The sequence below is a fragment of the Sphaeramia orbicularis genome, chromosome 8 (assembly GCF_902148855.1).
Source record: "Sphaeramia orbicularis chromosome 8, fSphaOr1.1, whole genome shotgun sequence".
Classification (NCBI taxonomy): domain Eukaryota; kingdom Metazoa; phylum Chordata; class Actinopteri; order Kurtiformes; family Apogonidae; genus Sphaeramia; species Sphaeramia orbicularis.
The window spans coordinates 50,898,794-50,921,346 of NC_043964.1; the positions used below are offsets into that span (position 1 = coordinate 50,898,794).

The window sequence follows — 22,553 nt, forward strand, 5'->3', positions numbered from 1 at the left end:
AACTCCAACAGGAAGTTCGCAATATGCCTTTCAAAATAAAATTTCTAAAACTTACTCGGATGACACCGTTTGTTGTATTGACTTCTAAATAGCACCAAAAGATAGAGTGAACCCTCCTCACAAAAGTGATCTCGTAGCTAAGTTTTAACTGTCTTTTTTTTTTTTTTTACAAGCCCGCAAAGTTGCCATGTTTGGAACTCATTTTTCACTTTGCAGTTTTTCCCTACATGTGACATATCTACGCGTTCACGGGACTCAGCACAACGCTCACATGCAAAAAATTTTCAGATAGCATGTACGGTTATTGATTTATGACTATTTGTTTATTTTCATACTTTTTCCACTTTAGACTGCCATTTGACCCCCTTAACATGCTCCAAAATTCACCAAATTTGCCATGTATGTCATGGCTGGTCAACACTTTCATACAATATCAAATTTAACCCCTTGGGTGCCAAAATGGACTCTGTAGCGCCACCTATGTACTAAAAAACACACAAAATGTGCCCTAGCGGCCAGTAGGAATGTCACAGAAACATGAAACAAATGCCAAAATGTTGGTCTGATTGAGCCCGACAAATCATACACTGACACTCATGAGCTAACTCCAACAGGGAGTTGGCAATCTGCCTTTGAAAGTTACTCTACGTTTCTGCAATTACTGCTTATTCATTTCAGACTTTTGAGTAAAAACTTATACCTCATTAAATTCCCAAAAGTCTGCAGAATCCAAAACTGAAAGAATTTTTCAGATACGACCTACGGTTATGGAATTATGGCGATTTTTTGAAGACTATGTTTACTTTCACTTTTCACAATGGCAAACTCCCTATAAAAATCTTCCTAGTGCAGTGGTTCATGTAGCTGCCTATGGAACAAGAGGACCCTGGTTCAAGTCCCAGGCATTCCAAGAATTTTTTTTTTTTTTTCTTTTTCATTTTAAAACTATTTTTTCTGCATTGTATTGTGGATATTGGACATTTTGCACACATTACAAAGTACACAGAGTAAATTTTTTTTTAAAATAAAACCTCTATTAAAAATAATACATAATGTCTATTACATAACTTCTTTTCATTTTTATGACCAAACGCTCAACTGTTTGTACAATGTTTCTTCATTCAAAAGTACTCTTTCTCACAGACACACATGCTCACACAACAGGGTTTTTCCAAAATAAAAGCCTTAAATGTGACAAATCATCACTTTAATGCTCAATTATTCACACAATTTAAATTCATTTTTCAAACTGATTCTTTCTCTCACATACAAAACAAATGCACATACACACAGTAGGGTTTCCAAATTAAAAGTCTCATTTTAAAGGTGATGGTGGTTTCAGCAGAGGGTCGCTGGTGTTCTGTACAGATGTAAGGAGGACAGACACTAAAGGGTGGGAACTGGTATGGGGACGGAGAGGTGTGAGTGGAGCTGAGGTGTGGACGGTCACGGGAGGCGGATCGCGGGGGAGGCGGAGCGCCCGGTGCGAGGTCCCGCCCAATGCTGCTTGCAGCTTTAATTTTTATATATTATTGTTACATTAACAGGGTTTTTTTAATTAAATATTTATTCGTTATATTAACAATGATGTACACAGAGTCAGCCGTAAATGACAACGGTGAATGAAGGATGTGGCGTAATTTCATGCATGTGGGGTGCCAATCCAGTTTCCGGGTACAGATCAGGTTGCCACAGTGCACCCTTTAATGCAAATAGCGAGCTAACGATGGTGTAGCGAATGCAGAGGCTTAATGAATGCAAAGCCTGTTTCTGGGCTGGTTGTGTTCGTTACTGTTAGCAAAAACTATTTGTGAACAAACAAGTGAACGCCTCTGTTCCTCCATCTGTTTCAAGGAGGTACATTTAGGAGAGTCTATATGGAGTTCCAATTGTACATTATTTGGAATGCAATGGAATTCGCCATAGCTGAAGACAACCTTATTAAAGCCAACTCTTTGCTTTGGTTCTAAAAGTATTCATTTTATTTGTTCATTCTGAAAACAGTGTCAGTGTGTGACACATCTAACACATCCTCACTGTGCAGTGTAAATGTTATTTCACATACTCAAATGTCGGTGCAGGTTGAAATAGTTCTGCAGTGGCTTATACAGTTCTGATGTTCTTATGCTCATGGTGCCTTTCAGTCCATACCCTGTAAAGGTGCTTGGCCCCGTTAGAGCTGCTACCAAGTCCAGTTCTAATTGTTATCAAAGTGCATGTGCAGAGCCAAGCGTTGTGTGTATAAATGGTTTGTGTGTGAGCCATAGAGGTCCGCCGCAGTCTGAAACCTATTAAGAACACCTCAGTGAGCCACAGGGCTGCACTGGCTGACACAGTCCTTAATCACACTGAAAACACACACTACAGTCTCACACACTCCAGTTTACTTGGACTCTGTGTCCAGAGCATATATCGTAGTTTACTGTTTAATGTTGAAAAGGCTGCATTTGCCATCATACAAAAATATACAAGAAAATGTCACATTGTTTTATCCAATATGTGTGTACTTGGGAGTTGTGTTTCATTTAAACCACTTAAGTTGTGTGTAAAGGTCCAGTGTCTAAGATTCAGAAGGATTTAGGATGATGTAATTGAAGAAATTATCATTTAGGATGTTGTTGTTATTTTACAAATAAACTGTTGGTATCCACAGAGGAAGTGGACTACTGTTTATGTAGTCCATGTTTAAACATCATTAGCCTCGTAGCATATTTGCCTAAATCATACACTATACTAGCGCGTTGACTCGTGGAGATCCACAGGTTCCAGATGTGGTAGTTTTTATGCTGTTGTGTATTTGTGCATGCTGTACCGTATTTGTCCAGCAGTCACTGCTAAAGCGTTCTGGCAATAGCAATGTGATTATAAAGCTATTATATTCCAAAATGACTAATGTCTCCCAAAATATTGGTCCTATCAACTTGCCGTTTTTTGCTACTGTCCTCCTTAACCAAAAATACATAAGTATGACTAACTGCAGCGGTCAGCTGTTTACGGATTTTGTGTGAATCCCCAGACACACACACACACACACGTACACAGAGGCCTCTTTGCTTTTATAATATAGATGGACAAAAGTATTGGGACATGTTGACTTCAGGTGTTTCTTTTCCAACAGGGGTCTGGGATACAAAACAATAATGATAAATGTCATAATATAGTTTTACATTTGATGAATATCATTTCATTGGTTAGTTTTGTTTAGATTCTTATCTTTGCTTCCAAAATACCTCAGAGATGGTTTTGACTTAATTTCTCTCAATATTAATTTTGTTTTTTTTTTGTTTTTTTTTTTTTTATCCATGACTATGATTACCTCCGCCAAGGAGGTTATGTTTTTGCCAGGGTTTGTTTGTTTGTTTGTTTGTTTGTCTGTCCGTTAGTGTGCAACATAACTCAAAAAGTTATGGACAGATTTGGATGAAATTTTCAGGGTTTGTTGGAAATGGGATAAGGAAGAAATGATTAAATTTTGGTGGTGATCGGGGGTGGGGGGGCCCACGGGGGGGGGGGGCACTGATCAGCCTTGGTGGAGGTCTGCGCTCTCCGAGTGCTTCTAGTTTTAAATGTTCTACCTCTACATTTCTAAAATATTTTTGTGTGCTCTAATGCTGGTTTGAAATAAATAATCAATATGATATTTATTACAATATAAAACTATATTCTGACATTAGTCATTATTGTTTTGTATCCCAGATCCCTGTTAGAAAAGAAACACCTGAATTCAATGTGTCCACATACTTTTGTCCATATAGGGTCTGATTTACTAAGCTGTGTCAGTTAAAACCTGCCTTTCAGATGTGCTAAAAATAGATGTAAAATCAGCCACCGCGATCAGTTTCAGGTTTGGTAAATCACATTCCACGCGCTAACTCCTCCCAATAATTTTGTGCGTTCTGGCAGAAACGTCCATATTGCATATTCATCAAGGCAAACATGCTAAATGGGTTACACAAGCTATTTTGCCCATTTGAGAGACACAACCTTCAGTGCGTCGTTAGTAGATAAACTTCAACGTGTTTTTGCGTGTGCAGTCAAGCTTGCGCACGTTTTTACACAAACCTTTAGTAAATCAGGCCTATAGTGTATGACTTAGGCAATTATGCTATGAGGCTAACAATATATATATAAGCACCCCCACAACACTATATATATTTCTGCAGTGTTATGGTGAGCAGAGCCAAATTTTCTGTGCAAGTGCATGTCCTGAAATGTCATAAGGCTTTGTTTTTAATATTTGACTACATTCTGACTACATTTTCTTATTTTTTGTTTGTTTGTTTTCTGAAAAAAATGGAAAAGTTCATGTTACTTGTGAGAATCAAATCCTGATATCCTACATGACAACCCCACAGCAAGTGCTCTGAACCACAAAATAAAGGTTTGAACAGAGCTTTGCTTTAAGTCTGTAGCTGAAGAGCCAAGTGGTATTTTGCCCTTTTCCCTTTAATTTACAGTCTCTGTGTGAAAAACAGAGGTGGTGGAGAATAAACAGGATGAACTTTTGTTACCTGTGACATTTGGAGAAGGTTTGCCAATTGCTTTATGTTCATTCTGCACCTGAAAGTGTCTCTATCTCCCTCAGACTGTTCATTTACACTAGAAAAAACATTCAGATAGGTTAGTCAAAATGATAAACGCAGTTGATCATTATATCATTATAGAATAGAACCTTTATTTTGGGTATCGGTGCGTAGTGGGAGGAAACTTCAGTAACTAAATGCACCTCAGATCACTTCTTAAACCCTCCAGTGGGAGCATAACCTCAGGTCACCGGCTCCTCAAACAATTTAGAAATCATATACATTTGCTCCATTATGAACAGGAAGTGATAGGGCTGGGCAATAAAATGATAACGGTATATGTTGTGAAATAACTTTTCCTCGATAGAAATATGAGACATGCTTGATACAATTTCTATAGAATTCATTCGTCTGTGTTTTGACAGACATAAGAACAGCCAATCGTAACACAGAACCAATCACACTAGAGCCATGGCAAGTTAGGTTGACGCCCACAGCACAAGCGTAAGAGCAGGTGCAGCACACACTAATGTTTGGGCTGCAGAAGAAGATAATGAGTGTTCCCTCTTGAGAAAATGTGACCAAGAACTGGGGCAACTGAGTTACTGAAAAGTAGGGTGTGAACTGTTTCAGTTTGGGTTTTCAATACAATACGGAGGTGTACCGAACGAATACATGTAGCCTATGTGAAGAACGTAAACGCTCACCTTTCTTTAAGTTTCATTTTCAGGTTTTATGGCACTTATGGCAGTTAAGGACTGCACCCCCACGTATATACCCCCGGTATTGTTTGGTGAAGATGGTCTGTTTTGTTTGTGTTCTCTTTTAAAACTTGAAAGCTTTTTCCTGCTGGTCAGACTTTTAGTTTAGTTTTAAATATATGGGCCTGTTTTATTTATCTTTGTTTGTTTGTTTGTTTCAAATTTGCATTAAAACCAAACAACAAAAGGATTATATAAAAGAAAGTCCAACATTTGAAAAGGAGCGGGATGAAGTTCAACTTATAATCTCCTGCCCCCTTACCCCATCCTTCACCTCCCCTATATTCCAATGTCAGATCCCATAAGTAACTCAAAAATCCTACACATATCAGACTAAATTCTGAATATGTGCAAAATACAAAATTGCTGTACAAATCAAGGATAGACTGTCCATTTTTCAGCAGAATTTCACATTAAAGTAAACTCTGTCCATTTCGTAGCAGTAATAGTGCACATCAACAGTAATACACATGTCAAAAACAAATGTAAACCATCCTTTCCTTAACAATAGTACACAATAATAAAGTGTCCATTTCTTTCCAGTAATATAGTTATCAAAAATAAACAATACATACCCATATAAAAAACAAAAATATATTCCATTGCATTACAATTATACAGATATAGAAAGACTAAAATAAACTCTTGTTCATTTCATAACAATAATACCCATATGAACGAACAAAAAACCCCAAAAATAAACTGTCCATTTCATGACAATGATACATGTCATAAACAAAAATAAACTATCTGTTTCATAACAATGATACACAAATCAAAATAGACTTTTCATTTCTTATCTGAGACAGTTGGATAATGTTCTCCAACACATCTGTCATGTTCAACCTCTGACAGAAAATAAATCACATTTAAATCAAAAATAACCTTCTGATGTCTTTACAACTAACTTATGAGGAACAAAAAATTGAAGCTTGACAGAAATAGTGATTTGATTTATATTGTGATGCATATCGATATCGTCTGATATAAAAAAAATTATTGTGATATGATTTTTTTCCATATCGCCCAGCCCTAGGAAGTGAATATATCTGGCATGAACTAAAAAAAATATATTTATAGGAATAATTTATTTGTTTAATATCACATTTAGTTTCCCTTCTCCAACTTATTTTAAATGAAGAGTTGCATCATGATTTTGTTCAAGATTTAAGATTCAAGAATGTTTATTGTCATTAAGTGCACATACACTTTTTCGTTGGTAGTTTTGGTAGTTCTCAGCTAGATAAAAAATAAAAAACAGAAATTATAAAACCACTCAAGAATATGTACATCAGTATAAAAACACTAAAGAATAAGTGTCTTAGGACTATGTACATTGTATATAGAAGACAAATGAGCAGCTAAACTTTCTCATGATTGTTTCCTGTTTCCCTACAGCCACCTATGCTGCAGCGGTTCTGTTTCGAATTTCAGAGGACAAGAGTTCAGACTACAGGAAGAGAGTGTCGGTGGAGCTCACTCACTCGCTTTTCAAACACGATCCTGCTGCCTGGGAAATGGTAAGACCTGTGGACCAGATACACACTGACTTTAACCCAAGTCAAATTAGAAATCTGCTCAATGGTAGTCAAACAAAAAGAGAGAATATTTTGAAGAAAACTGAAGCAAAGTAAAACTAATACAGTGGCACCTTGACTTACGAGGTTAATTCGTTCCATGGCTGACCTCATAACTCAGTTTGCTCTTATGTCAAATCAGTTTTCCCCATTTAAATAAATTTAAATGCTATTAATCAGTTCCAGCCCCCAAAAAACCACCCCAATTTCACTCCTAACTTATAGATCATTTTTACCAACTAAAGCTCAGCGTGTTCTCCATGTCATAGCCAATAAAAAGACAAATGTTTGAGGACTAGTAGGTCTTCTGGTGGTGGATCCTCCATGTCTCTGCTCACCACGGCATCTTGAGGAGTACTGATAGGTTCCTCCTGTCAACTACATTTTTATATATCCTACCAGGCTCCGGAGACACATGTGGCTCTTTTATCCCTCTGCTGCTTTGGAAAATTAATATTGAGTATTTAATATAAACTTATTTTATTGTAGTTCATTAGTTTTGTTAAATATACTTCTAAATTTGCAGATTATGGTGATATTAGGTATTCCAGGTATTATCTCCTGCTGTCGCTGTCCAGAGGGGAGGTGCTGAAACGCTTTGTGTCTGGAAGAGGTGAAAAGAGGTCAGACACATGGATAGAATAAATAAATTTGGCCAAAAAACTGCACAAAAAGCGCAAACCAGGATCACAACACGACAGAGCCGCTTCCACTATGAAGTAACCACGTGAAGTGATCGAGTGAGATGCTGGATGGTGGGCGGATGTTGTGCCAAATAGTGGCAGCGTATCCGAACCTCACTCATAACTTGGATTTTTGCTCCCAACTCAAAGCAAAAAATCGACCAAGCACTGGCTAATTCAGAAAACTCGTAAGTTGAAGTACTCGTAAGTCAAGGTACCACTGTATATTAGTAAAAAAAAAAAAAAAAAAAAGGAAAGAAAAAAACATCTTAACTGAATTCCCTTCTGTAATACATTACTAAATGATAATGTTTATATAAATGATACACAAAGATTCAGTGACGTCATTATTTTGCGGTCTTCTGTTGAAGGTGTTTTTTGTCATGTTGGTTTTGTTCGTTTCTCCACGTGTTCCCTGTTCTCTGTACCGTATTGACATGTCTGCTTTAAACAAATATAATTCCACCATTGGTGAAATATCACAGATTTTCACTCTTTTGTCTGTTTCTCCTCAGGCCCATGCTGCAGTTCCTCTTGAACCTACATACTTGGCTGACGGTGAGAAGTTTATCCATAAATTTAGAACAAAAGACGCTTAAACACAAATTTCAACATCACAATGAATCTCTGTTCCACGTTAACTTACACAGCCAAAAAATATAATTATAAACAGAACACATACATTGTGGAACACAGTCGTGCTCTTAAGTTTACATACCTTAGCAGAATTTGTGATTCTGTGGCCATTTTTCAGAGAACATGAATGATAATGCAAAAACTTTTCTTTCATTTTTGGCTAGTGGTTTGGTGAAGCCATTTATTACCAAATAAATGTATTTGCTCTTCTTAAATCCAACTGACAACAGAAACTAAACAAATGACCTGATCTAAAGTGTCCTTACCCTAGTTCTTAACACTTTCAGTGCCATGGGCCGATTAAATCGGCTTTACGAAAACAACCTGTAAAGGGCTGATCAGATCGGCTTTGGAGAACACGCCACATTTGTGTACAAACAAACCATCCACCCCCATTTCTTTCTCACATTTCGATGACGTTCTTTCTATGTCCCCCTTTTGAGACCAAGCAGACGGGAATTTGAGGTCACGCGACCGAATAATATTTTTATATCTTTTTAATGTTTCTTATTCTCCGGTGTTTCATCAGAGGGAGCCCTCCATGCCGGGGGGCGGCTGTGGACTCCGGGGGCTGTAGCGCCTTCTCTCACTGGGGTCTGCTCCTTTCTGGTGGGTGGGGGTCCCAGTTGGCCCTCTCCCACTAGTTGGGATGCGGGGCTGTGTTGCTGGTGCCTGGTCGCCGGGGTCAGCGGCTGCCTCCTGGTGCGGATGGCTCCCTGAGACAGCGCCTCCTAAATTGATGTTTTACTTTTACTTGTACATTTTTGTTCTGGTCTACCCGTGCTCAGTCAGTCTTCTTAAGTATGTGTGAGCTTGTGGGTTTGCATGTATATGTGTGTGTGTGTGTGTGTGTGCGGGTGAGTGGGTGGGTGTGGGTGGGGGGCGGTACTGATTTTTAAACTGATATGTAAAGCACTTTGTGCTACAGTTTTTAATGTATGAAAAGTGCTATATAAATAAAGATTATCATTATTATTATTATTATTATTATTATTATTATTATTATAAATTATGCAAATTACGATCAATAATGAATCGGCTGCGTCCGGTGCGTTTTGGATCTAATCAGCAATCGGTCGGATGTTACCGAGCGGTTTCCTGCAGGATTCTTCAAATATTATAAAAACGACACGAAATACTGAAAAACGGCCAAATTCTGTGGCACTTTTAAGGCTTATTAGCCCCTTACCTGTCCGGCACTTAAAGAGTTAATCCTCTGTATTGGCCCCTTTAACATCAGTGACAGCTCTAAGTCTTTTGTGGTTGATGTGGATGAGACACTTTATTTTCTCAGATGGTAAAGCTGCCCATTCCTCTTGGCAAAACACCTTCAGTTCCTTTAAGATTTTGGATTTTCTTGCATGAACTGCATGTTTGAGACCTCCCCAAAGTGACTCAATGATATTGAGTTCAGGAGACTGAGATGGACACTCCAGAACCTTCACTTTTTTTCTGCTGTAGCCAATGACAGATGGACTTGGCCTTGTGCTTTGTGTCATCCAAGACCGTCCCATGCGCATTCTGTCAGGGTATGTAAACTTCTGAGCACAACTGTACCTGTATTTGAATTGTAATAGCATTGGACAGAAGTGACCAAAGGGTTCAAAGGGTGTGTTGTCAGTGAGGGGTCTGTATAAGCCTGGCTCTGTCCAGACCTGGCATGAACATCCATCTTCAGAGGTCCAAACACATGTGGACAGCTGTGAATGTATCTGTATGCACTGACGATGCCTTCACCTCCAGTTTTAGAGGGTTGTGATGCAGTATTTTGAACTTCAGATGACAGTTGGTGAATTGAGAGTCAGCTTTTTGAATGTGGAATTGAAGTGATATTGCAGTTTGTGTGACAGTAGTTGTGATTTGCGTTTTAAAATCTTTGACAAGTTGATGGTGTCAAATATAGAGGATTGTATTTTGTCTAGGGATACACTGATACCGATACCAGTATCAGGTATCGGTCCGATACTGAGTGTGTGTCGTAATACTCATAAAAGTGCTCCGATACAAAAACATCAATGCGTGTCCTCCAATGCTGAAGAACTATAAAGAAGAAATATAAAGAAATACATGTTAGAACCATATGTATGTCTCATATGTATGATGTATACAGAAGGCCTGAACTGAAACCTCACAGCACGCCACTGAATTTACTATGTTTCATACTACATTGAACATACTTGAATTTATAATTTGCACTTTACGTGAGGTTTTTTTTTTTTTTTATTGCTACAGTTCTATGGCAAGTCTATAGCAGTTTAATTACAGTGCACTATTTGTTTACAAAAGGAAACATACTTGAATTTACAGTACACTTATTTGATTTCAAAGATTTTTTTGTTTCGTACAAAAGTGAAAATACTTTGTTTTAGTGGTTAAAAGCTTTATTTATGTTTAAAGAGTATATTTTACATTGTTTTGCAAGAAAAAAATAAACAACTTTAAGGTTAACAAATAATCGTTTTTAATAATCGTGATTTCAATTATTGCTAAAATAATCGTGATTTTTTTTTTTTTTTCTATAATCGAGCAGCCCTATCGGTGCATCCCTAATTTTGCCTTGCAACTATGAATTCACATAATTCAAAATGGTAGCAAATTCAGTAGTAGAAGGAAAAAGAGCATCAAATGGCTGTAATATTTTAAGCCTGTTCAACATTTATCAGTTATGGTAGATGTACTACATGAATTTTATAGTGATGCAGCATAGTCTGACAGTCCCCGTAGTCCAAAAGAAGTCTCCTGAGGATGCATCAATACAAAAGTACAATAAGAAGTGAAAACACAAATCCACACAAAAAAGGCAATCCACTGGGCCCGCTCCTTTACCAAAAGAAAAACAGGACCAGTGTCCCTGTATCTCAGCGGCATGTTCTATCAAGACTCAATCCCCAGTTGAATTTGTGAGGCTGTCCGGTTTTGTCTCTGTTAGAGTCCTGTGGTCTGGATGCAGGAGATCAATCTCCCAATAGAAGTGGGCGGTGCTTTCACTGGAGGAGAACTCAACTAATTCAATTAAACTTCATGTATGACTTCCTATTTTATTTATTTTATTCATTTATTTATTTATTTGACAGGGACAATGAACCCCAACATAGTTGCAGCTGATGTGATACATACAGAGTTTATAGCTAGTGCTAACTCTCAACTCCAGTCCCCAGTTGGGCTTGTCCACAACACTGCAGTACAATATAATATATACATAATTTAAAACAATTATACCATACAATTCAATAATCCACTGTTGCATTTATATGATATGAGGTATTCATTCACTCACTCACTCTTCTACACAATATACACAATATTTACAGATGAGAACAGTTGTGTTTTGTCTTTAACCAGGTTTTGGTTCTGGTGGTGAACATCTTAAACTCTGCGATGGGTTTTATTTCTGATGGCAGTGAGTTCCACAGTTTAATACTCTTACAGGAAAAGGATGACTGTCCAAAAGTTGTCCTGCAGAATGGGATTTTTCATTTTAGGTTTGAGGAGCTTCTGGTGACTCTGTTGCTGTTTTGTCTCTCAACAAATCGACTGAGTGGTTCAGGTGCTAAGTTGTTTGTACATTTGAAAATTAACTTGAGAAAACATAGATCACTAGAGCTTTCCAAGCTTAGCAACTTCTATTTTTTGAGAATATGGCAGTGGTTTGTTAGGTCATCAGGTTCTGTCTCTGTGTTAGAGTCCTGTGGGCTGGATGCAGGAGATCAATCTCCCAATAGAAGTGGGTGGTACTTTCACTGGAGGAGAACTCAACTCATTTAATCAAAGTCCATGTAGTACTTCTACCAGTGATCAATAGGAACTATATTGATATCTGTAACTTTTTACATGTTATAACCCATTAATATACAAACCATTATAAGTAAAGGCAAAATTTTAATATTTCAAAACATTTGCCAGAATTAAAAAATCTAAATACCTCAAAACTGTGAGCAGATTTGTACACATTGTACCCAAAGAATATACAGAAAAAAATTAGATTAATCCAACCAGTAGTTATGTCGGAGAAGATGTATGAAAAAATTGCTAACGAAGATGACCACAAAGACGATGAAGACGATACCGAATACAGTACCTTCACAGTATCTCACATACATCAGCAAATATATGTCTGTCAGTCCTGGTCACATTTATAGTCTGTCCGTCCATGGGAGTGGAACTCTTCTTCACTGTGGTTCTCCCTGAGGTTTCTCTTTTTCCACTGGGTTTTTTGGATTTTTCTGTGCTGAGAAGGAGGGTCCGTTTGCTTTAGCGACTGTTTACCTAACTAATTATTTGACTGTTGCTTATTTTCATATTCAACAAATTCTGTAAAGCCCTGTGAGGCGACCTTATCATTATACTGGGCTCTACAAATAAAATTGAATTGAAATTAAATCTCATGGCCTATCGGCAGTTGAGCTACAAACTGAAACTTCCAACAAAACAAGCCGTCATCCATGAACAAAGAAAAATAACCTGATCCCACTGGTAATAGCCACATCCAAGGTGTATTACCCCCATGTCCGGTGAAACGGTCTTTCCAACACAACCAAATATGAAGTTTAACCACACTTCATATTGTACAAATCTCAGGTCCCACGTGGTCTTCCTCATTTATCACTCCTTTAACACATTGACCATCTGCTGATTGACGTACAGCTGATCACTGTCAGCTGATGGGCATGTCCTACATGTGTCCTGGTAGGATGATGCAGAGGAAAATATATACTGTACTTTTTTTTTCTTTTTTAAACACCCCTTCACAAAAGAATAAACACAGAAAGTAATGCTAATGTGATGATGCCATCACTACCACAAAGATGGTCTGCCTTTTTTGTATTTCAGTTAATGATTTTCTACTGCAAAACCAAAACATTAAATACATTAATGGAAAAGCATCCAGTGAGTGTGGCAAGACAATTTAGATGAGCAAAAACACATTTGTCGAGTCACTACAAAACTGGCAAGACACGTTTCATGCCAATGTTCAAAATTATTTTGAAATTGGTCAGTACCACCAGACTACCACCAGCTGCAAAGTTCAGAACTTTGGCCCAAATATAGTCAAACTTGTTCTTACTTAAAATCTGCTAAAGTAATAAGTCTAAGGATTTAGCATTCAACAGTCTGAGTGGACTAGAACCCTGGAGTTTCAGCTTGTGACTATATTAAACCATACCAACACCAACAGCTGCAGACGACCAACACCATCTACTGATTTGAGCTGTTTAATACCTGTTGGTCCAGTAATCCTATAATACATGTAAAAAATTGATGTAAAATGCAGTTTGTCATCTTTTCATGGTCATCAGATATGACCCATTTGGACATTCAGAGGTTCTGTAGTTACCATGGAAACACAATCATCTTCTACAACATTGAGTCAGCCATAAAACCCATGGAGTTGGCTCAGTGACAGTGGATGGACACACTAGGTTTATGATCAGTTAATGATATATTTTGCTGAAAAAGTGACTTTTTCTTCAGTCTCCTCAGTTTTTTGCCTAATAACCCTTACTGTAATTTGAGTATTTTAGGGTCATCTACATGATCAGTGAATTAAATATAGGAAAAACCTGATTTTCACTGAAAAACAGCAAAATACAGAGGGTAATATTAGAATAAATGGTGATAAACTGAGGGAAAAAAAGATTAAAAAGATTAAAATAGCAAGAAAAATACATTTGGGAACTTCCACAAAAGTACCACTGGGTCTTAATGGATTAACTCACTCGTTCTTCAGTTTAATTGAACTAATAGTGGAATTAGTTGTGTAACCAATGTGTGTTCAGACAGACAGTATTTGACTAATAGCATATGTTTAGTATTTAGTATTTATTTATTTGCACATCATAAACAACAAGAAAAAAAAAAAAATCATGCAAGTAACACCATTGTGCAGGAGAGGATAGAAGCCAAAAAAGGCTTAAAAAATACCTCCCTGGAAATTAACAATACACAGAAAAAAAAAAGAATAAAAATACGATTTGTTCATTTGTTCTCTTATTTTCTCTATTAATCTTGCAGTGATGCTGGAAATCAAAACACATTAAAATGCAGTGGTCTTTATGTAATGTAGGATAAATGTTTTTCTGAACAGCCCCCACAACTCCTCCCAGTGCACGTCTGTCATATTACACTCGACTGGGAACAAGTTGAGCCCTGGTGGCGGTGCACTACATTCTTCCATCACCCTCCATTCATTTTCAGTTTGAAAATGAGTATCGATCTGCCTATTTTAGATCCCCACGGTGTCCTCCATCAAAAATATGCCTCCTCACAGCCCTCAAGATTTCACATTGTTGAGTCGGCTCAAACAAACAATACAGACTCATTTTAAGAGAAGTCCCGGTGGGAGAATTGAGTTGTCACCACGGCGACAAAATAACATGGTGTGAAAAGTCTCAGACAAAGTGAACAACAATAGCAACAAGCAGGGAAACCCTACGAGTATTCATGTCATTTACTGTCATCTGCTAAAAGTACACACACACACACACACATATATATATATATATATATATATACACACACAAACCTGAATGACTGAATTAATTCTTCATTTCAAACATGCAGAACAATAAAAACAGTCATCATTTATGTAATATGTTTGAAATGGCGGCTGAAGCAACAGTTATGATTTATAATTACAGACAACTTTCTTTATAATTTACACTATATACTAGTGCACTGACCCATGCTGATCCATAGGTTCCAGATGTGGTAGTTTTTATGTTGTTGTGTATTCGTGCGTGCTGTACCACATTTGTCCAGCAGTCACCGCCAAACCGTTCTGGCCATAGCAATGTGATTGTTAGGCTGTTGTATTCAAAATTACTAATATCTCCCAAAATATTGGTCCCATCAACTTGCCGTTTTCACTAGTCTGTTCCTTGACCAAAAATACATAAGTATGACAAACTGCAGCAGTCAGCTCTGTATGGACTTTGTATGAATCCTGAGACACACACGCACACACTCACACAGAATTTGGCTTTTATAATATAGATAACTTTCTCAATTATGCTTTTTTATACAACCCACAAATACTATTAGTTTATATAAAACATATGAAATACTAGAAAAGCACTCGGAGAGCGCAGACCTCTGCCAAGGCAGATCTGCCCCCCCACCCCGATCACCACCAAAATTTAATCATTTGTTCCTTGTGCCAGTATCAGCATTTCCTGAAAATTTCATGAAAATCCATCCATAGCTTTTTGAGTTATCTTGCTAACTAACCAGCAAACAAACAACCCTGGCAAAAACATAAACTCCCTGGTGGAGGTAATAAAATATACAGCAGTATTCCACCACATATTACCTCAGACATTAATATTAAACTCTATCCCATCTTAATGTGCTTCCCAAATATTCATCAGGGAGTAAACTTCAATTTGTTTGTCTTTAAATATAATGCATTTCTGTGTTCTCGATATCCCCCCTCGTTAACTGTCCTTATTGCACTTTTTTAACGTGCATAATGGATGTAGGGTGTTTTTGTCTGTGTTGCCCTAAAGCTCCACACAGTAAATCATAGACAGAAACTCTTTCAGCTTATGGTCCAGTCAGTACTTTACCTTTGAAAAGAATGGGTGTCATTTTGGGGTCCAGAATTCCGTTATATTACATCCATGCTTGCAGCAGAAATTATTGGTTCATTTTAAGTATCTGCTATGGTGTGGTATAAAAACTAAAATGGTATAAAACTACCAAACTTAAAATCTAAAACAAAAATGAATGGTATGTAGTAAAATGTACTGTAAACCATCTTTTTTTTTTTTTTTTACTAAAATCTGTGTTCACACTTGTTAATGTTAGTGACTTCCTTGGGGTGAATGATTGCATTTCTATTGATCCAGTCTGACGCTGCAACTACAGTGAATGTAGTTGTAAAATGCCCATTATAGTACAAGGATGAATGCTTCAGAAAAGAAAAATAGACTGAATGTCATATTTTATGGCTAGTGAAATATTTAAACTTAAGTTTTGATTCAAATGCAAATTTTCTAATTTCGTTTTTTTTTAAACACTGTCTTCATTTATAATTGTATCATTGTACGTCACAAGTCACTAAACAGATTTACAAAACAATACTCTTAACAAAATGTTCATGTTTTTTAAAATAGCAACCTGGAAAAAAGTCTCTTGTAAAGCAAACTGTTATGTCTATCAAATTCATGTTCATATAATTTAGGACAAGGTGTGTTTGAGTTTAAAGGTTGACTTTTTAGCTTACCCGCTTGTGGTAAATTATTTGGATCCGGATCTGATTCTGGATTTGGTGCGACTTTGACAAATTTTCCCATTATAAGAAATAGAAAGTGGATCGATGCAATAACTCAGTAAATATAGATGATATCCAGTGTAAATTTCTACAGTCCAGCCCTGATGGGGAGATGACCAAAACATAATGGCCACATGCTGATCAGGATCTTCTTCTGGATCCGGGAACTTACGGAAAATTTAACATGGGCTCTTATGGGGAAAAAATTTAAATCGTCTTTTTCTCCTAAACTCCAGTTCTGATTGACTTCAAACTTGGTATACAGCTTCTTTATGATGATGTCAACACAAGGTATTGAAATTATTTCGATCCGGATCTAAATCTGGATTTGGTGTGACTTTGACAAATTTTCCCATTATAAGAGATAGGAAGTGGATTGATCCAATAAATCAGTATCAATGATATCAAGTTGGAATTTGAGTTTTTTACAGAACTGATTGGAATATGACCAAAACATGGGCTATTTCTGTAACAGAATAAATACACATAACTGAGTGATGATAAATGGCATCTGGATACATTTCCCAAAGCTTTTCATTTGGCCGGTAAGCTACAGGGCTATTGGTCCTATTTTTGGTTAATTAGTCTGTGTAATAATCAGTATTTAAAGCTGCGTATGAGTTTGGTCACCAATGTTTCATCAAATCTGTAAAACCCGAGTCATAGCCTAAGTGTCATGAATCCATAAGTCTATCCGTGATTACTCACCTGAATCTCTTCCCTCACGATACTTGACGATGACTCAGGTTTTACAGATTTGATGAAAAATTGGTGACAAACATCATACGCAGCTTTGAGTTAAATCGACAACATTCATCTTTGAGAGGGGAAAGGGACTGAAAAAAAGATGTGGATATGGTAGAATAAGATGGACAAATTTTGAACAGACAAAAAAAAGAATGTGGCCAAACACAGAAGACCTTTGTCCCTTCTCTGGCGTTTTTTTCTCACCCTTCAAAAAAAAAAAAAAAAAAAATCACTGTTCGTTTTCTTTTATTTCCTCTGTGTACATACTTTCTGCAAATCCCTCCATCTCACCATCTTTAATTACTGCTTTAGTAAAATCCTCATCCCAAGTGTGTGTGTGTGTGTGTGTGTGCTCGTGCTCAGGAGGTTGTTAAAGCCTGAATCTGCATGTGTAGGTTTTTTTCTTGAGTTTTTTTCTGGAGGTACTGGAGCAGTTTACACAAACATGACATGCGTTCTCTGACTGAGCTGTCAGAGACTGTAATGAAGGTTAATTGAAGGTGCAGCTGTAGTCGTGCAGCCGTCACAGTCCAATGGTGTCCGTGTCTTTGTGGTTGTCTCTGTTATGCTTTAGACACTGAAACTGAAATCAAAGTCCAGATTCAGACACTCAAAAAACTCAATAACTAAAAATAGACCAAAAGAAAGAAACTAATGAACATTTCAGAACTGTAGTAACTGCTGCTGTTAATGATGATGTGAAGTAATGGACAGGAGCCTTTATTTGCCGCTGCTCCAGAATGTTCCAGGCCTCTAAGTGACAATGGTTATAATTAGCATAAAACCTTCTTTGATCTACTGATGTCTGCGGTGTGAAAAATACTACAATGTGCTTTTCTGGAAATGTACCACTTCTAAAAGGCCTCTGGCAGGATGGCCTATATTCGTGGCTTAGCAGAGCTTTTATTGTGTAAGCACTGCCCTCCTGTCATATTTATAACTATCTGCAAATGACAGGGACTGAAAGTGACTGAAGAACCCCAAAGTGTTAGAAAATGGATCCTAATGGTGAATATATTCATTTAAACTTGAAGACCTGACATATAACTGATTCCCAGTTTTTATTTTACTAGCGGCATTGTACCCATGGCTAAAACGCCCTCCTGTGGTGCAACAGCGGCATTGCACCCAAACGCCCTCCTGTGTCCCGTGTTGCAACATCGATCGGACGGACAGACATCGATGGGACGGACACAGGACGGGACCGAAATTTGCATTATATAGTAGGATGAAATATGGGGTTTGTCCATCAGGGAACTCCATATCACTTACACTGGATAATGGCTACTTCCAAACTGTAATCCATTACAGATTACTTGTTACTGTTAATTAAAAGTAATTCCTTACCTTACAACATTACTGTCTCAGAATTGCAATGTGTTACATGACTCCTGAATGACTTTTGAGTTGCATACAGACTCTGGTCATAAATATTGTATGCGCAGTAGAACCCAGCCCCCCAAAGCCAAATGATAACCCCACCACAAAAAATTGTTTCATTGGCAGATTTTTTTTTTTTTTTTTTTTTTTTTGTGCTTATTTCAAGATTTTTTTTTGTTTGTTTTTTTTGCTTAATTCAAGCAATAAATAAATAAATAAAATAAAATAAAATCTTGAATTAAGGAAAAAAAAATCTTGAATTAAGCAAAAAAATAATAATAATAAAATCTTGAATTAAGCAAAAAAAAAAATCTACTAATGGAAAAAGTGAAAATGATCTTGGTAAGATTTCTCAAAATAAGATTTTCCAGATCTATTGTCTAAAAATAAGTTCTTATATCTCACTGAAAATTTACTCTTTAGATGATTTTGTCTTATTTTAAGTGTGATGAGATATTTGGACTAGAAATCAGAAAAATACACTTGGTAAGATTTCGATTTTTGCCGTGTTGTGCCTGGGCCCCTCTCAAAAGCTCCTCAGCTTCCCAGGGTGTCCCATTTCACGGAATGTAAATGCAAAATTTTCTGTTTTTACTCTTGGTTCTGTTTAATAGATATGTGAATGAATGAATGATAATTGAAGGCTCTGCTCCCTGTGGTGCTGAGGTGGGAAGAGGTGGATGGAGGAGGGTCTGAGGGAACGGGCTGGAGTGGTGATGTGAAAGAGGTCAGACAAATATGGAAAAGCAGGACTGTGAATGTCTTTGAAGGTATACAGGAGGAACTGGATTCTTTGCTTGACTGGGAGCCAGTGAAGTTGAAGTAGGGTGGGTGTGACGTTAACCCTTAGGGGTCCACGATCACAGCCCTGTGACTGAATCACATGACATATTCAACACATCGTAGCATCGGAAGTCACACACATAGACCACTGAGGACAATTGCATTCAAAAGTGTGGAGGTGAAACACTCTCCTACTTTTTATTTGATGTTGATAGAACAAATACAAGCGGAGATATGACGTTTTGAAACCGGATCATACAAACGTAAATAAAAGTATAGAAATGAGGTGGGCAGGCATTACACTGGGTTAGAAAAAAATGTTTTTTGCAAGTTGTCTAGGTTTTTTCAACTGAATTAGGACCATTTTGCACTGTTAAATCCAAAAAATGACATCTGTTTTTCTCAATCAGGTCAGGTTTTTTTGCTAATTTGATTTTGAAAAATTTGATCTTCTCACAAAATATAAGAATTAATACCAAAATAAGATTGGTAAGCACACTTTATGAAACTTGTGACTTGATTCCTGTTAGGTACAATAGTGTATTCACCGCAGATGTAGCAGAATACATCAGGCTTATTTTTGCAAGATCTTCTAGTCGAAGCCATTTCATTCACCTGTAATATTAAAAAAAAACATTAATCATTAATTGGCAAAAGTAAAATCTTAAGAACTCGTTTATTGCAAGAAATATCAAAGAATTTTGTATCATATGATGTGAAAATGCCCATAAATGTAAGCAAACATGTTAAAAAGCCAATATGTAGCATAGTTCAGAAAGTTGACCTGATTGAGCAAAATTAATGTGATTTTTGGATTCAGCACACCAAAATTGTCCTAAATCAGCTCAAAAAACTTAAACAATAAATTTATTGTTGACCAGTGTTATATTTCTTAACATATCTTCGTCATTTTTTGCCCTTTTTCAAAATGGAAAAAACTGGCCCAACCTGCGAATTCTAATCCACAGACTGCATTAGCATTGCATGTATATTTATGTCAAATATTTGAGTATAGTTTTAATTTATTGCAATTTTGATTTTATGTACCTAATATCTGGAACCGATATTCACTTTTAAAGTCTTTGAAAAGGTTTATTAAGCATCTTTGTGTTATTTAGGCAATAAATTATATTCATTTTTTAAATCAGATTCTATCTTTTTTGTGTGTTTTTTGGCCTTTTATGTTGATATAGTAAGTTAAAGTGAAAAAATAATATATAGATGAGATAGATGAAGTTGTGCTGAAACAAAAGACACTAAACATGGGTATAGTAAACATTTCTTTATATAGTATATAAAGGCAAAAGCAGCAAAACTAGGCTCAGACCCATAAGGGGTTCGGCCTGAGGTGCAGTTCAGTTGAACCTAAAAGCAGAGGTTGGAGTTCGACAGATTTATTGTCCAAACGAGGCGAGGAGCATCAACATCTGAATACCGTCAGAGTGGTGGTGGACGGACCTGGTTATAATACTGAGGTGGATGAGGACAATGGGGGACAAGTGTTGTTCATCAGCCACACCTCCTCACACACCTGCAGGGAGAGAAACACAAAAGGAGGAGGAAGGAGAGAAAACACCAACAAACAAAAAGGCAAATGAAGCGTTGGTGAAACACTGAACGCTCAAACACATTGTTTCAAAAATGGGTTCATTACAAGAAGCTTCAGTTACAGCGACCTCTACTGGTGAAGCACAAGGCTGCCGTCAAATTAGACAGGTTAGACCAGTGGTTCCAACCTTGTCTTGTGACCCCATTTGAACATCACAAATTTCTGGCGATCCCAGACATTCAAAATGGAGACTTTTTTTTTTTCTGCTAAAATTAATTTGTTTTTCATCATGTAATAGTTTGCTATACTATGTTGCAAATAAACATTGATTTTAGATGACATTTAGTCTATATAATGTATATATTCTGGACGGAGGCAGTAAAGCCAGGTGTAGATTACTGCACAAAGGGAGGATTTGATTTTCCTTGGTCAGGATATGTACAGTCAGTCCAGCTTGGATTTACAAGGCTGACAATTAATACTGAACAAACAGGAACTCAAACTATGAATTATGAAAGAGCTGCAGCATCTGAAACCGACCACAATGAACAGTTGACAGATAAACAGAACCACAGTGCTTCAGTTTCTGCTTCACAGTTTGTCATGTCTTTTATGGATTGGGATTGTCTCTGTCAGATCACCATAGATTTTTATTAATAAGTTTTTATTTTATTTTTATCAATTACTAGAAATTTCAGGCAACCCCAAGGTTGAAAAACACTGGACTACATGGTTGACTGGAAGCTTATAACCCATAAAGACCCAAACATCCACTGGCAAGCAAAAGCATCCACTGATGTTAAAGGTTTAATACCTGTTGATCCACTAATCCAGTGTTTTTCAACCTTGGGGTTGCTTGAAATTTCTAGTAATTAATAAAAAAAAATGGTAATAAAAAATATTTTTGAATGATTCAATATATATTTCATTATAATTAAAACACCACACACTTTTCCTAGTAAAAATCAAGTTAAAAAAAATACAGGATATAATATCAGGCATATCTTGACTGACCCGATCATGTGACGTAAATGTTCATTGTGGCCGGTTTCAGATGCTGCAGCTCTTTCATAATTCATAGTTTGAGTTCTTGTTTGTTCAGTATTAATTGTCAGCCTTGTAAATCCAAGCTGGACTGACTGTACATATCCTGACCAAGGAAAATCAAATTCTACCTTCGTGCAGTAATCTACACCTGGCTTTACTGCCTCCGTCCAGAATAACATACATTATATAGACTAAATGTCAACTGAAATTAATGTTTATTTGCAACATAGTATAGCAAACTATTACATGATCAAAAACAAATTAATTTTTGCAAAAAAAATCTCTCTGTTCTGGGTCGCCAGAAATTTGTGATGTTAAAATGGGGTCACAAGCCAAAAAAGGTTGGAACCACTCGACTAATTTTATCAATACATGTAAATAATTGGTGTAAAATACAGTTATTCATCTTTTCATGGTCATCAGATATGACCCATTTAGACATTCAGTGGTTCCATAGTTGCCATGGAAACACCATCATCTTCTACAACATTGATTCACCAGTAAAACCCATGGAGTTGGATCAGTTACACTGGATGGACACACTGGGTTTATGTTCAGTTAACGATATTTTCATGTAAAAGTTCTTTTTCTTCAG

General features: G+C 36.9%; 1 protein-coding gene across 2 annotated transcripts in view; it reads left to right on the forward strand.

Moving 5' to 3' along the window:
• The window catches only part of LOC115423925 (junction plakoglobin-like), a 285,940-nt gene that overhangs the window by 250,553 nt on the left and 12,834 nt on the right, over positions 1 to 22,553 (forward strand). For both annotated transcript variants that reach the window (XM_030140961.1, XM_030140962.1), the window contains 2 exons: positions 6,683 to 6,804; positions 8,060 to 8,102. In XM_030140961.1, the coding sequence (XP_029996821.1) occupies positions 6,683 to 6,804; positions 8,060 to 8,102 (165 nt within the window). The remainder of the gene's footprint in view (positions 1 to 6,682; positions 6,805 to 8,059; positions 8,103 to 22,553) is intronic.